Source organism: Larus michahellis, chromosome 4 (assembly GCF_964199755.1).
Source record: "Larus michahellis chromosome 4, bLarMic1.1, whole genome shotgun sequence".
NCBI lineage: Eukaryota > Metazoa > Chordata > Aves > Charadriiformes > Laridae > Larus > Larus michahellis.
In genome coordinates this window covers 40,534,569-40,550,361 of record NC_133899.1, presented here as the reverse complement: position 1 = coordinate 40,550,361, position 15,793 = coordinate 40,534,569, and the positions used below count along the sequence as shown (strand labels likewise).

The 15,793-nt window shown below is 40.7% G+C and overlaps 1 protein-coding gene and 1 long non-coding RNA gene across 6 annotated transcripts; one reads left to right on the top strand and one right to left on the bottom strand.

Moving 5' to 3' along the window:
• Window positions 1-1,012: 1,012 nt before the first annotated feature.
• Window positions 1,013-13,885, bottom strand: ATXN3 (ataxin 3). 5 transcript variants are annotated; one of them, XM_074584194.1, is made up of 11 exons: window positions 13,792-13,885; window positions 10,110-10,274; window positions 9,528-9,572; window positions 8,108-8,193; window positions 7,630-7,696; window positions 5,173-5,260; window positions 4,789-4,921; window positions 3,519-3,694; window positions 2,988-3,111; window positions 2,153-2,232; window positions 1,013-1,511 (listed from the first exon to the last, which is right to left on the bottom strand). In XM_074584194.1, exons 1-11 carry the CDS (start codon window positions 13,813-13,815, stop codon window positions 1,417-1,419), a joined length of 1,083 nt encoding a protein of 360 aa, XP_074440295.1. In that variant the 5' UTR covers window positions 13,816-13,885; the 3' UTR covers window positions 1,013-1,416. The 5 variants fall into 5 exon arrangements, with proteins under 5 accessions (XP_074440295.1, XP_074440296.1, XP_074440298.1 ...); XM_074584195.1 differs by lacking the exon at window positions 7,630-7,696 and having other exon boundaries at window positions 1,039-1,511; window positions 13,792-13,858; XM_074584197.1 differs by lacking the exons at window positions 5,173-5,260; window positions 7,630-7,696; window positions 8,108-8,193; window positions 9,528-9,572; window positions 10,110-10,274 and having other exon boundaries at window positions 1,270-1,511; window positions 13,792-13,809.
• LOC141742291 (uncharacterized) lies at window positions 1,956-3,989 on the top strand. Its single transcript, XR_012586660.1, has 2 exons — window positions 1,956-2,102; window positions 2,818-3,989. It is a non-coding gene; the product is annotated as an uncharacterized LOC141742291 (long non-coding RNA).
• Window positions 13,886-15,793: the final 1,908 nt, after the last annotated feature.

Here is a 15,793-nt window from a genome sequence, read left to right as displayed (position 1 = left end):
ATATGTAAACAGAATTTGTATTTCAAGCACCATTTCGGAAAATGAATCATCTCAATTGTTGCACTGAAGTTGAAAGTCAGGTTTGGTCACCCTGGTACACATTCATCCCGGATATCAAAGCAAACGTCTTACAACCAATAGAATAAGCTCTCTCACATACTTTGCTCCCCATTTTTCTCAGAATCAGAAACAGCATGATAAAAAATTGTAAGGTGCATGAGTAAAGGCCATTCCTGAAAAAGCTGCAACATTCTGACAGACGCTCATAAAAAGCATTTCAGAAAGAACATCCACACAGACATAAATATTCATTCTTAAAAGAGCTACTTGTGCAGGGGTCATTTCAGACTGCAGGAATGCGCCGTATGTGTGTGGCACTGACTTTATGGCACCTAAACCCCCTCCTCCTCTCTCCTAGACTCGGTTACAGCTCTTTCATACTGAAAGGCCAGAATGAAGGACTGAGCTTAAAGAGGAAAAAAGACCCCAGAGGAGGTAAAAAATACAAGAAAACCTGTTTAACCCAACTGATCACATGCTACTTTCATAGTAAAGACAGTGGCACAACTACAAAGAACGTAAGAAAACAAAAACAAATAATAAAAATCCAAACCAAAGAAGGCAAGTTATCTGCTAAAAGACAATAGGGCAATGCAAAAAATCCTACTTTAAACATGGATCTGAAAATTTTACAGTTGGAACTGAAAGGAAAACCTACAGCTGGAACTGAAGGGAAAACCAGAAAGTGTTACAAAGTCAGAAGTCACTGAAAGGAGTATCATCATAATCAACAATACACTGAAGATTTTAACTGCAAAATATGAAAATGATGGATTCACGTTTCTCCTGCAGAATGGGTCATTTCAAAAGTGGACAGCAGGACCGAAAAGTTGACATTAAGTCACTCAGAACAAACAATCACAAAATAAATTATCTAAGATAAGCAGAATTTAATTCTTTTTTCTATTTTAAGTGATTTCTTATAAAGGACTTAGTCATTTATAGTCACAACTTATTACTTGTATCTATTTTTCCTTTAGTACTGAAGGAAATCAGTTGATGCTGGTTTCCAGCACCTTTTGAATTTTCTATAGAATTCTTCAAAACAATTTAAACTTGCTTTTTAAATGCAAGTTACAGCTACTACACGTCTCACTTTGTTCATGTGACTAGTTTAAGTAATTTTAATGCAGGTACTCTTGGGAACAGAAGTTCTGTAGTAGGAGTGCTACAGTTTTCTAAATTAGTGCAATTTTTTTTTATATTTGCAAATTCCCTCTGAACTCTGACCTCCAGCCCCTGCCTTTCATTCCTGCTTCCAGAACTCTGAAATGAACCCTGCTTGTGCAACATCCACACAGTAAAGTTATAATGGAGACTTAGTGTTTTGACAATAAAGAGGGGAAAAAAGTTATGTCATTTCTCCTCTTCTGTATTCAAGTGGTTTCTAACAGATTCCAGAGACATATTCATGGCTGCTTGAAGCATGTCTTCTTCACTCATATCACCTCCTAATGAAAATAAATACATAAAAGCTGTAATTAATGCACAGAGGTACTTCTCAACTATAGTTAAATGCTTTCTTTGTTCCTTTTGTACACACCCACCTGTTTCCACCCCCCCCCATACTGGTTTTGGTTTTTTAAAATCATTGGACATTTTGCACTGAGCTTCCCATCCACAACAGTCACTTGGTAACAAGTAATACACATGAATTTTGGATTACCAATACTTAATACTGCTAAGGCCTACATATTTATGTTCTACTGAAAACTGGTTCCAGTAGTTTTGTTAGATATTACTCCAAGTTTATTACAGTCATACAACTTTGTCATCTAACAAAATTGCTGGCACAAATCCCAAAGACTGCAATTTCTAATGCTCGAGCCAAACAAAACAACAAAAAGCAAAGCCAGAAATCAAATGGTCTAACAGTAACGCTCTTCACTTTGAAGCAGGATAGTGACATTCAACACAGAACACGCTTTTCAAGAAAGTGGTGCATTGCTTTGCTGCCAAAGAGAGTAATGGCTGTGATACATGGGCCAAATGGCTGCTGAAGTGAGGGAGTAGGCAGACAAGGAAAGTGGCACAACACAGAGGTAAGAGATGTAAATATTTCAGTGTTGGAAATCAGTTTAAAAAACAATACCTGGGTCAGCTTCTGGAGTGCTTGAGGGCTTATCATGTAGGTCTGGGGTCCGATCTTGCTGCTGCAGCTGTTGCTGCTGCCTGAAAGTGTTACAAATTTATAACAGAGTAAGATTAACATCAGCATGAGACCTGTATCAAGTCTATCTCGTTGTAAGGAAGGCTAAGAGTAAGAAGTAGAAGCTGTTTGGTACCATAAGACACCTACACCTAAAATCTCTTCAGTCGTTTCACCCTGCTAACCTTCAGACACCTATCTTCCCAACGTTATATTGCAAGCCACACAACTATTCTCCCAGAATTCAGATGTTCTGCATTCTCATCCTCTCATGCAAAAGTCTAACTCATCCAATCCATAGCACTTCTCCCTGGTCTTTATTTCCTCCATCACTAGGAGACAGAAATAAGGAAAAGCTACAATACCCCAACTATGTATTAAGAAGGTCCTCCAGAACAGCAACATAAAATACCATCGAGAACGCTTTCACGTGATGCACATTACAGGCATCATTACCAGAAGCAAAGTCTTAAGAGAAAGAATACTTCCTTCAGGAAGATAATTACAGAAATTTACAGGATTTCATTTAAAAGACTTCTGTAACATGTACGTTTTCCTTCTTCACAAGACTGATGTTACATTACTAACAGATCCCCTCTTATTTACAGGTTTCTTCATAGGAACCACCTGGCAATAGCAAAACTGAAGTATTGTTAGGAAAACATGTTACACGATAAAAGTCAAGCTGGACCTCAGTCCGAAACCCATCCACACCCCAAAAAGCACTGAAAAATATGCCATGTACTTCCTACATGCAGCTTTCTGTTAACTACTTTACTTTTCAAAATACGCTTGTCTTCTCCTTCGCAGTTCTTCTGAAGAAAGGCAGTCAGTCTGACTGGTGTGAGGCGACTGAGGAACATTCTGCAGCAATGCGTCTGAGAACTGACTTCGACGACTACCTAAAACCAGAACACGCCATATCCTACTAATTACAGTAAAATGAAGTTAGTAAATTAAATACAGCTTAAGAAAAATGTCTTCAAACTTGAGAGGAAGAAAGAGGCTTGCTGGAGAAATAAGCACCTAGGCTAATTTCACTGGATACTCACTCTCCTCACCTTAGGACCGTCTCCCTTCCCTCATGCCACCCTTTGCCAATTTGTTCTTGCTTCCTAGTGATCAATGCTAACGCGAAAGTTGCAACTTTTCAAAAAGCAGAAAGGAGATAGCTACAGGACACTCTGGATTGTCCCTCTGTGCCAGTCTTTTCAGAGAGCTTGATGTGGCTGACGGAGGCTGATTTCAGCGGCTGCCTAAAGCACAAGCAGCATGAACACTGGAAGAGAAATTTAGATGAGCACTTCACCTTGCATGCTGAGTTGAATGGCTCTGCGAAGATCAGCTTCTTCATCTTCCATATCGATTTCCTGCCTACTTAGAGCCAGGGCTCTCTGAAAATTCTCTTCATCTTCATCCAACATGCCTGTTCCATCAAAAGGAGGGTTAACTTCTATTGCTTGGTCCACATCACTTCTGGGTAGCCTGTGAAATTGGTATGTTTATGGCAGAATTCAGACAGAAATGATACTAACTTTTATTGTGAGATTTAAAGTAAATATTTGCTGCCGATTCAACTCTACTTTTTTTTTTTAGACTTTGAGAAAAAAAACACTTCTATTGTGAAAATATGTTATGTAATCCCATATTTTAATTTCTACATAAAAAGCACAAAAGAGCTGCAAACAGAGCTTACAGCTGGAAAAATGAAAATACTGCAACTCTAAACCCATGCACATCATGACGAGAATCTGTTTAATAGGAAAAACTTCAAAAACAATAAGGCTACAAAAAGTAATACGACACATTATTCAAACCTACTGCTATTTAAACAGTTACACCAGCAGAAAATAGTGGAGGCCATGTGGTCTCCTTCTTAGGAAGCTTTGATGACCACAAGAGAGCAACAGATCCTCTGTAAATGACACACACTTTCTACGTTACTGCCAAGTAGTTTGTTTTTATTCCGTCAATTTACAACACCAGCTTACCTTTATAAAGCAGAAGAAATAATAATGAATTAATTCCTCTGGAAAGCCTTAAGCCTTTTTATCAGTACGCAATTTATTCACTATGAAAATGTGATGAAATTATTACAGTAGTATTACTTTATATGCTTTGTATTAGAACGCATCACAACAGAGCAGCACCACATTTACAGTGATATTATTCCAAAAGGGAATGCTGTATGATTCATATGATGTGGAATTCAGATACGGGTTTCTCATTCCTTTCTACTTATGACAGAACGCACAAGCCAGTCTTAATTATAGACTGGCTACTGTTAACCATACTTGCTAACCCACTTTACTATAGTTGGAAAAATATTGTAATCATGAAGTTAAAAATCTGCACTATACAACACTCATGCACGTGGAAAGACTGAATCCTTATTAAGGTAGGTTTTGCATGCTTAATTTGTATTCTACCAACTTGCTTCTACTGTGCGGAACAGTAGTAAGCATATTGCACTGAAGGTACTTCTAATTACGTCTTAAGGGAGTTGTCTCCATGTAGGCATTAATCATGGAAACCAATCATACCGGACATTATTAAAACGAAATCTCTATTTACCTTACCTCTGATCTCTTGACTGTGCTGTCTCTTCTCCAATTAGTTTTGGTCGCTGCATCTGCTGCACCCGAATCATCTGCAATAGCTGATCAGCCTCACAGTCTGGCAGGTCACCTTTTACTACAAATATGGAATAACCTGAGAAAAACAAATTGTAAGTCTACAGCATTAAGGTGCACGCGTAAACACTCTAAAATGCACACTATATGGACACAACGATGTGCAATTTATTACAATGTAAGGCTCTACCTTTCATTATAAGGACTTGGGTTATTTCACTATTTCAATCATATAACTAAGGGTAGTTAACTGAATACATAAGTTCTAATAAATAATGATTATTACCTACTTTTAATTAACGAGATTTAACATCTGCAAGTTACTATTACCTTCCTGTTGTAATTGAGCCAAGAAAAGTGCAAGATATGTATCTGATATTAGTTCTGGACCCATCAAGAGAGAGTTCAAGTTAAACCACTGTAATTAAGAAAAAAAAGGTTTGAGAGAACAAATTAGCATAAAGATTACTTGGTAATCCATTTCTGTACATTGTGGTCATTTTCTATGATGGAATATCCGAATAAATCTAGTAAAATAAATTATCAAATTAAAAGTCTTTTGAAGCACAATACCTATGCTGCTAAAGGTTACCCTTCAAATACTCTTCAGCTAAGAGGAGATCTGAAGCGGGGCAATGACTGCGTGCTCTCTCCCATTACTGAACACTGGTACCAGGCAAACAGATTGAAACAGATAAAATATAATGGTAGAAGAATTATTGCAGACATCATTCTAAAATTCTGCTTAATCCTAGTTTTAAATCTGTTCAGAGACTAGTGAAGGAAGAAACCCTTCATAAGTTAACGCTGCATCTTCAGAAATTAATAGATACAGAAAGTGGAAGCTGAATTCTTTCCATGAAATACTTTCATTAAACGTGCTGCCTGTAATAGCTGGTGATGCTGTAAACTATAGTTTACTTCTCTCTGAGATAATTTTAAAATTTAAAAATCAAGAAAAATGAACTCAAATTTAATATGCTGATAGTACAGCATAATATTACAAAAGCGGACACTTCAGATAAATACACACAGATCATTTCTAGTTCCCTGAAGAAGAGAACTAGTCACTTATAATACTACTTCTAGAGGGAAAATACATTCAACATGGATGACAAAATATTCTACCTGTAAAATCCCATATGTATTGCAAGCAATCTGAAGAACCTTTTTTATACCATACTCATTCGATATTATCCAATTTTAACCAGGAAACACTATTTCAGACAGTAGAAGGAGAAAACTTTCTCCATTCTCTACCCAAACTTCCATATATGCAGTTATACAGCTGCAGTCAGGCCCATACTACAATTCACCTGGAATACAGGTAAGTGACTAACTATCATTATGTCATTTGGTCACTTAATTTGTCAAAAACACCCTTTGCCACTAGGAAAGGGTAAGACCATCAACAGCGTAGGAGTGGGGAACAGAAAGTTACATAAACAAATACAATAGGAAGATTACAGATGAACTTTTAAAAGGGAACATGGAAGAGGAAGGTTTGGTAAACTAGTTTCACTTAACTGTAACAGAAGAGAAGCAGGTCAAATCTAAGCCAACCTATTTTGTCTATCCTTTCTCATTACTCTCTAGCTAACGGACACCTAGTATTGTCTTCATGTGGCTACAAGCCACAGGTACAAGCAAAAAACATCCCTCATCTGACTTTGCATTCTAGCCCAAAATGTTTTATCTCACAAAATTCCACGTAACATGGTTGTATAGATAATAAGGAACATTCCCATACTTTTAAGAGACCATTCAGCCTTTTCCATATGAAATATATAAAAATTGGCTGTAAACATTAGCCATATTTTAAAACTAAAGCAGAACAGCAGAGTTTAATTTGTTTACTCACACGTGACTTTTTTTTAATTTTTAATTTTTTTTTTAACCTGGATGACAACACAGGTAGCCACCACTTACAAACTGAACCAAATCAGTAAAGAGACGCCTGTCTACTATTCTAGAATGTAAAAGCTTATTCCATAAATATTTTCTATGACAAAAAAAACTGGAAAAAAAACCAAAACCCAAACTATCTTATAAAAGCTTATGCAGTATGATCCACAACAATGTCTGGCTACTGAAATAAAGCACTGCACTGGTGTTCCAAGGGACATGGATGTGACTTGAGTTATTATATATGGACCATATACTTGTATGGCCATCCCTTACCTTTAATAACTGTTTTCTGCTTGTAGTACAACTGTTTCAGAAAGTTTTCTAAAATAGTGCAAAGTTGTGATTCTACTTTCCCCAACCTTATTCTGATGGGGTACTCTTAAATACAAGCAATCACAAATATTAATACATTTGAAATTTGAACTTTTTCTTATACCTACTGTCTATTTAAACAGGCAAAAATATTTTTACAATGTCAATAATTTAGTGCATTAAAATAAGGTTGCTTTCTATAGGGATCCTAATACTTGCCTAGGACTCCCTCCTCCCGCCCTGTAAATTTTTTTCTGCTATTTTTCAAGCAGAAAAGAAAGAAAAGAGCTTAGGATGTCACACACTGTACCAGAGATGCAGCTTTCCTTTGAGGACAGGTTCACTGGGGAACTGATCCTAGGGTCTTTCCCCAGGCTAACATTCATAAAAAGCTGCCTGGCATTTTAGTGATATAACAAACATTTACTTTTTTTTTTTTTTAATATGGGATACTACTAAAGTAAACTGCAGCAAAAGCTTGCAAAAGGCCAACACATGGTCTACGTGCAACCACTTTTCCACCCCCATTCTGAAGTTAATTTTTAAATAAAAAAAAGACAATGTCACCTGTTTTCCTAACTTTCGAACTGTAAACCAGTGTTCCTTATAATTACAAATAAATGATTTTTCATTTCTGTAAAAAGAAAAACAAAAGTATAGAAAAAATTAAATACTCTAATATTGTAGTGTATATTAATGTTTAAGTTCTTTTTTATCACTAATTTCAACTTCTATCATAAAATTTCAGTAATACAACTGTTGCTGTTAGAGTACTCATACTGCTTTTATAACATTTAGGAAGTTGCCAACATTAGTGACATCTCCACGTACCTGTGATGCCACAGATACTGAGATCTCACGAAGGCACAGAGGACAAAACTCACACACACCCCCAAAAGGAGAAAATTAAAGACAGACAGGATAATAAAAACATCAGAATGCAAGAGAGCTTGAAATAGTAATTTTAAAGAAAGATTTAAGTCGTAGACTAAGATTATTATTTTTCTGTAAAATTAAAGCAGGGTGCTAAGAAAAAAAGTCTTACATAGGGTCGATCCCAAGCCTCTGATACTCTGGACTGTTGAAGAGGATTAGTTCTAAACCCCAAACTTTCAAGGCATTGCTTATGACCTGTCAAAAAATAGCACTTTTCATGAGTCAAACCAGTCAAAGCTAAATTTAAGCAATGCTATAAACAATTATACTGTTTTCATAAAACTTAGATTTCAAAACATTGCTAGGAAACCTAGGAATCACGTTATTCAATATGCAACTGTCATGAATCTATATGCAAACATAACATGCACACTATATCTAAGGGGAAGTAACAAAACTGGGATTTAACTGAGATGTGTTAGTAAGCTTACTCCCCCAGAGTAAGCTGCAGCTTCGGCTCCCACAGGCACTTCATAACTTGTCATCTCTCAGCTCTCAATGTACTGCACTGCCCTCCCTCCCCCCCCCAGTACAACGTCATCCTTCCCCACAGTAACTACTGGAAATTTTGCACCACTGGATTATCACAGGCTCAGTCAGGTACATTAGCACAAACACTTTTACAATCACTCTTTAAAACTCTCTGAAATAACGCTGTAAGAAATTTTAAATTAACAATTCATCTTCCTTTCAGTGAGTCAACTACGCAGCAAGTGAGCAAAGCAACAACAGGACAAAAAAAATAGAATATAAGGAAGTTGTTTTGTTTTTTTTTTTTTCAGCTTCAATATTGAAGCAGCCCAACCAAGCAAACAAGAAATGCCGAACTGTTAATGGTCTTTCACCAAACAGAAAAACAGCCCTGCCCTGCCATAAGGGAGAGGGCTCTTGGGGGATTCTGGAACATTGACAATCACCTCTGAAAACTCAGGAGACAGACAAAGATACAAAGCACTGCCTACAGCTCTCATCTAGAAACATGCCCCAATTCAGTGTTCAAAACCTTTTTTTGTTGTTGTTCTGGTTTAAGTATTTCTTATTAATTACTTTTCCCTTATGGTCCTTAAAAAAAAAAGAAAAAGAAAAACCCCAGCTCTAAAGTGTCCAGAGTGTGTTATAAAATCTGGAATGCCGACGTTGCAGCTTTTTCCATTTGGCAGATCACTGGGATAACCCTGTAACCATTGCCAAGGGCTTTACAGTTTATAATTTGAGAAAATCTAAAGTCTGCTTCTTCACCTGTAGTCCCCATAAGAAGCAACTTAGAAAACAAGCTTATTGTCAGCAGGTGACAGTTTTTCACAGTTGAGGAGCCCGTGGCTCCTCCTCTGTGTTCAAGGGCCCATGAACTGAAGAACTGCAAGTCACTGCTCTTAATGGAAAACTCTGAAGATTTAGAAGTCCAGCACTTAATCACGCTAAGCCTATAAACTGGAAGCTAGATGAAAAAGCTCGATGCCATTTACATTTTATAAGAGAACGTATACTGCATAAATAAAAAAATTCTGTCAGTAAAGAGCCATGCTTACTTGAATTGAGAAGAATCCACTATCATCCATATTTACAGAAGGCTGCTGCTCAGTGCAAAGTTAGGAGGGAGAGAAGGAAAAAATGGTGTAAGCATATAAGGTCAGAAATAATTCAGTTTCAAGAATAAATATAATTGCACATACTTAAAGCAACAACTAAACATATCTTAGTCTGTAAGGCTGATTATCATTCCCAAATAAGTTTATTAATTAAAAATTCAAACCTTTAAATTAGAAATGCTCAGTGCTTAAGAGACAGACAGGCATGGGAACTTCTGTTCCTATCTCTGCCACTGGCTTACAAAAACAAAAGGCAAATTGCTGATCCTCTTCCTTGCCACACCTGACCTTCCTACCTATAACATGAAAATAAAGTAGCTTTTTATAGAATTACTGTAAAGCTATACTAGTAGCATTTGAAAATGCCAAATTTAAGATACATGAATGAAAAGACCTATAAATTTAAGAAGTTTGAGAAGCACGAAATTAACCTTCTCCAGCTATGCAAGAATAGCAGGTCTGCACTACGCAATATTAGCTTTCAGGCAAATATCAAGAAACCTCAAATTAAGAAGATTTTACCTGTAAAAACGTTCTATATTCCTCACTAGACACTCCTCCCTCTGCCATTCGCATTCTTTCTTCCTCATCCAACTGCTGTGCAATAGAGGATAACTCAACAGGACTAAAATATTCCCCTTGGAGCAAATTATTCAGACAGTGCTGAGCACACAAAGAGCCTTCTTGCTAAACATTGGAAGAGGAAAAAAAAAAAAATCAGAGACAACAACAAAAAAAAATATGTTAATGCTTTACTCTGTAAAATGACTCAACCATTTCATTCTGGCAAAGTCCGTGCCCTCCCCACTCACACAGAATGCCACATAGTCTTCACATCTATTACACTGCAAGCTATAGAATACAACCCTCCCATCAATTTGATGGGGAAAAAAAACCCAACCCAACCCACATTATTTCCTTTCAGGAAATATTTTTGAAAGCACAGTAAAAATTGCCAGTGGCCTGACCAAATCACACAAGGACCCTGCAGCCATCAGGACAATGGATTCTGTCCTCTTCCAAATCACTGCAACATGAAAATGAATCAGTTTAGATCTCTGCTTCCCAGTAACAAGTGTTTTCTGCAACAGATGCTTTTTTTTTTTTTTTAAACTTTTCTTCCTGCCAGGTGTGGGTATCAGCAATCTGCTCTCCACACATGGCTATAGAAAGGCAGACCATTAGGACTCTGGAGAGATTTAAAACTATACATCTACAGAATTTATTTCCTTCACTTCAGGTTACTCACCCAGTTAAGATTATAACCAATTTGTTTAGTGTCGATGAAATGATTAGGAGCTGGAGAAGCTGTAAAGCTCATTTTCCACATGAAATTTATGTATAGGAGCTAGGTAAAAGAAGCTAGTGCTACTGGTTCTAAAATCTTGATGTCAATGATGGGGTGACAAGAAAAAAAAATTAAATTCAGCACATTAAACAACAAAAATATTTTTGTTGCTAAAGCATTTAAGTGGAAAACACTTACTTTATTACATATCCAGCACACGGGAGATAATAGAAATCTAATATAATATTTTTAGACTCTCAACCCAAATTAAAAATGAGTAAGTTAGAAATGACAGTCATGATTTTGTAGCACAAGTTCAAAAATATCTAGTCTGAATGAATGTACATCAGGCTCCATTATTCTCATAAGTGCAGATGAAATACTGCCTTGTAAAAAACAAACTAACAAAAAACCCACCAAAACCCAAAACAACCAAATTGCAGTTTCCCATGAAAAACAACCTTTCTTTGCAAATAACTAAACTACAAGTGCAAGACAAGATTAACATCAGTTTTAAAATCCTGCTTTTCTCTTTTGTTCCAATCTGCCCTCATTTTTAGTTACATTAAGACCTCTAACATGCGTGCACTGCATTTAGAACAAAACTAAAATCCCTCAACAAAAATAAAGAACATCCCTCCCTCCCACCAAACGCAGAGAAATGGAAGAATACAAGAGCAGGCCTTGTAGGAATATTCTTTAACCTTCCAGGAAAGCCTCATACAAACAATATGCACAAATCTCCAAAGATTTCCCTCACAGCAGGACTCTCCAAAGTTCCCTTTATCCCAGGTGACAGAATTTTCCTCAGGCTTCATCACCCAGTTGAGCAATAAGTTATTCAAGCTGGACTGGCTGTACGGCCAGAGTCCAATGGAATCCAGAAACCTGCTCCAGCTCACAGCCTTCCCACAACAATGAACTCGAGACTAAACACCAGCTCCCATCCTTTCGGAACCACATCCCTGCTGCCGGTCATGCGATAAAACTGCAACAGAAGAACCTGCTCAAGAATCACAGGTTTCTCCACCAGAATTACAGGAAACCGACTTAGAAAAAAAGAGCTATTAAAAAAAAAATCTTTGAAAGTGAGTTGTAATACAGGCTTAAATCTTAATTTCACAAAAAGGACCTTTCTGTATTTGTACAATTTTATCTTAAAGTAATAAACACTAATTTTTGTATGCAGAATTTGTATATATGAAGTGCATATGAAGAGAAAACTGATCTTACAGTTTTTAAGAGACATTAGCTTTCATTTTTCTGTGTGGAGACAATACCACATCTTCCATAATCTGAAATTCTCTCATTGAAACCTATCCCAATATAACCTGCTTTCAGCATTTTCAACCACTTGTGTCTTATCAAAGAAAGGGGCTCCTTAAGCCCCATCCTTAAATCCTACTTTCTGCAATTGTCATTCCTCTGTTAAAAAAGCTACACTGCCTAGAAATTTATAAACATATTTATAAAGGCAATTTAACAAAACAATGTTTTTCATGCCTTTTTAATATAACACCTGAGGCACGCGGATTCTAGTCCGGGATGTGCATGTACATGCAGCACTTTAAATACTTTGACAGGAACTGAGGTAGTGCACTTGATGGGGGGGGGGAAACAACCAACCAACCCTTAAGAAAAAAAAACAACAGAGGTTCAGTTAAGTTTTCCCTAGAATAACAGTAACAAGATAAAAATATTTGGTATTCCAGTTTAAAAGAGGCATTGAGGTGTAACCGTGTAACTAACTTACCAGGATCAGTTATATTTCACAGGTGAGACACTCGAGACTATACCCTCCTTCCCCAAAACCCCCAGCAACTACAGTCAGCTTGTACCTTGGAATGCATTGTGCTGTCACTTCAGTTTCAGCAGAGTTTTGTTACTAAACTACAAAGCAACCGAGCAAAAGTTATAATTTCATTATGCGATAGGCTAGGTGCACTAGAGAGAAAAGAGAAAGGTACACTTGTTTTGATCTAGTTTTCAAACTTAGACTGGAACTCAAGGTCACTGTGGCAGAGGCCATAATGTCTGAAATCCAACACTCATCATCTGAAGAGCGGCTGTTTAACACCACGGGGCTTGCTGAGTTTTGCTACCCAAACCTAGTTTGAAAGAACTCTCCTCGGATTCTGTGGATTTCAGAAAAGGATTTTAAATTTTTAAGAAGGTTGGACAGATATCTTGCTTTCTTTGCCAAGTAAACCAAACATTACACATGACAACAGTGTATAAAAACTAGTGTTAATGCAATGAAGTGCAGAGGCACTGGCAAAGCACATGGGGGGGGGGAGGGGAAGACAGCTATATCTGAATAGCATTAAAGCAGAAATATCTGGTGTTTGGAAGCCTGGACGAAATCACAGCAGTTCACAGCAGCATTTGTGCTCCAGCCGAGGAGACGCTGCTCAGCAGGCAGCAGAGCAGAGGAACCCGGATTTCCTTCACAGCTCTCCCCTCCCCTGCTCCTCACAGGGCCGCGGCCGGGCGGAGAGCGCAGACCCAGCCCTGCCCGCCGCTGCTCCCCTCACCCCGGCCCGCCCGCTCGGCACCAGCCGCAGCCGGCACCTTCCCCTACCCGGGGCCCGCTGCTGAAGGCCCGAAAGGAACAGCCACCGCCGGCGGGAAAGGCCGAGCTCGACCCTGACCCTCTCATCTCCGTCGACAACGTCTCCTGGCCCAGCGGAGCCGAGCCGGGCCGGGCCGCAGCCGACGGGGCCCCGGCTCCCCCGGGGGCAGAGCACTCCGAGACACGGCCTCGCCCGACAGACGGAGCGGTGCGAGGGGCAGCGCGGTCCGGTCGGGCAGGGCACAGCCCCGGGGCCAGCATACAGGCTCGGCCGTTCCCCCAGCGTCCCCAGCGCGGTGCCCCCTCCGCCGGCAAGGAGCGGAACCCACCCGCCAACCACTCACCCGCTCGTGGAAGATCGACTCCATGTTTATTGTCAAGGGCCAGGGCCCTCCGCCTCACGTGACCTCCCCAGCCAATCACAGCTACCCTTGCTGGACGGACGGCCGTAGCCAATCCGCGCGGGCGCCGGCCGGGCGGAGGCCGGAATCGCCATGTGCCGGGGGCGGGAGCGGGCCCGGGGCGGTGCCTGGTCACGAGTCCCGGGCGGCCGGAAACATCCGCCGTGTCACCTCCGTGGGCAAGGGCACGGCTGCGGGTGACGCTTCACTGGGCCGCTCTGAGGGGTTTGACGCGGTCCCTCACAGCGTCCTGCGCTCTCAGCTGGAGAGATGCGGGGTTGATGTGTGGGCTGTCCGGCGGGTGGGGAATTTGTTGGATGGTCGCATCCAGAGGGTAGTGGTCAACGGTGCAGTGTCCCAGTGGAGACCGGTGAGAGGTGGTGTCCCCCGGGGGTCTGTACTGGGACCAGTACTGTTTAATGTCTTCATCAATGATGTGGGCAGTGGGATCGGGTGCACCCTCAGCAGATTTGCAGGTGACACCGCGCTGAGCGTGCGGTTGACACGCCTGAGGGACAGGATCCCTTCCAGAGGGACCTGGACAGGCTGGAGAAGTGGGTCTGTGGGAACCTCATGAGGTTCAACAAGGACAAGTGCAGGGTCCTGCACTTGGGTCGGGGCAACCCCCAACATCAATCCAGGCTGAGGGATGAAGGGATGGAGAGCAGCCCTGCTGAGAAGGACTTGGGAGTGCTGGTGGATGAGAAGCTCATCATGAGCCAGCAACGTGCACCCACAGCCCAGAAAGCCAGCTGCATCTTGGGCTGCCTGAAAAGCAGTGTGGCCAGCAGGGCGAGGGAGGGGATTCTGCTCCTCTATTCCACACTGGTGAGACCCCACCTGGAGTACTGCATCCAGGTCTGGAGCCCTCAGCACAGGAAAAGACATGGATCTGTTGGAGCGGGTCCAGAGGAGGCCACAAAGATGATCCGAGGGCTGGAGCACCTCTGGTATGAGGACAGGCTGAGAGAGTTGGGGTTATTCAGCTTGGAGAAGAGAAGGCTCCAGGGAGACCTTATAGTCCCTTCCAGTCCCTAAAGGGGGCTGCAGGAGAGATGGGGACAAACTTTTAAGCAGGGCCCACTGCAATAGGACAAGGGGCAAAGGCTGTGATGTGCAGGGAAGCTGCTCGCAGATACGACCACACTGAAAAGGGAGCTGGGATTTCCCAGAGCTCGCTCTGAAGGAAACGTCCCTGCAAGTTATCCAGCACCCTTAGGCCAGAAATGTCAGGCAAAAGTTTCCGCAACCAGTCTGTGATGGTATCATCGGAGCCTCTTCTGGCCACTAACCTGCTGTCCCCATCCCCATGCCAACAGGGAACCAGTAACTCCTGGCGCACAGCCCTTTGTGGAGGAGGCTGCTTCAGTGTTACAGACAGCACAACTGCTACGCTGCAGCCCAGGGGATTTTTGTTAGGAAGACTTCAGCCTTCCGCTGATGAGGATGGGTTGTACCTTGACGAGCTCGTCCCTCAACCTGAACTGTGTTACGTGTGCCTTGGGAAGGACACATCTTTCCATTATTTAATGACTCGTGGAGCCAGTGTCTTCCCGTGCACAGTGACAGCTCAGCTTCAGCGTGTGCTTTGACATCTTGGGGGTTTTTTAATCAGTGCAACCTTGGACAGGAACTTTCAGCTCTAGCAAACCAAAAAGCATTGGAAATGGATGGATGAGTATGTGACTTTATTGATAATGATAGTATTAACTGTAAGATGCTCAGCGGAGCCCCCATCCTATCTGCCAGTGCAGCTGCACTTTGGGGACCAAATACTCAGTCCGTTCACCGAGGGCAGAATGACTGCGCACAACAGAGCTGCGTGGCAAGCTGCCATTTGCCAAAACCCAAGCTTCTGAGTACTACCACTCATTTTAAAACCAAGGCCAGGGAATTTTTAAGGCTTCTCATTTCTCAAAGGAGAAAAACATTTTTGTTTGGTTTG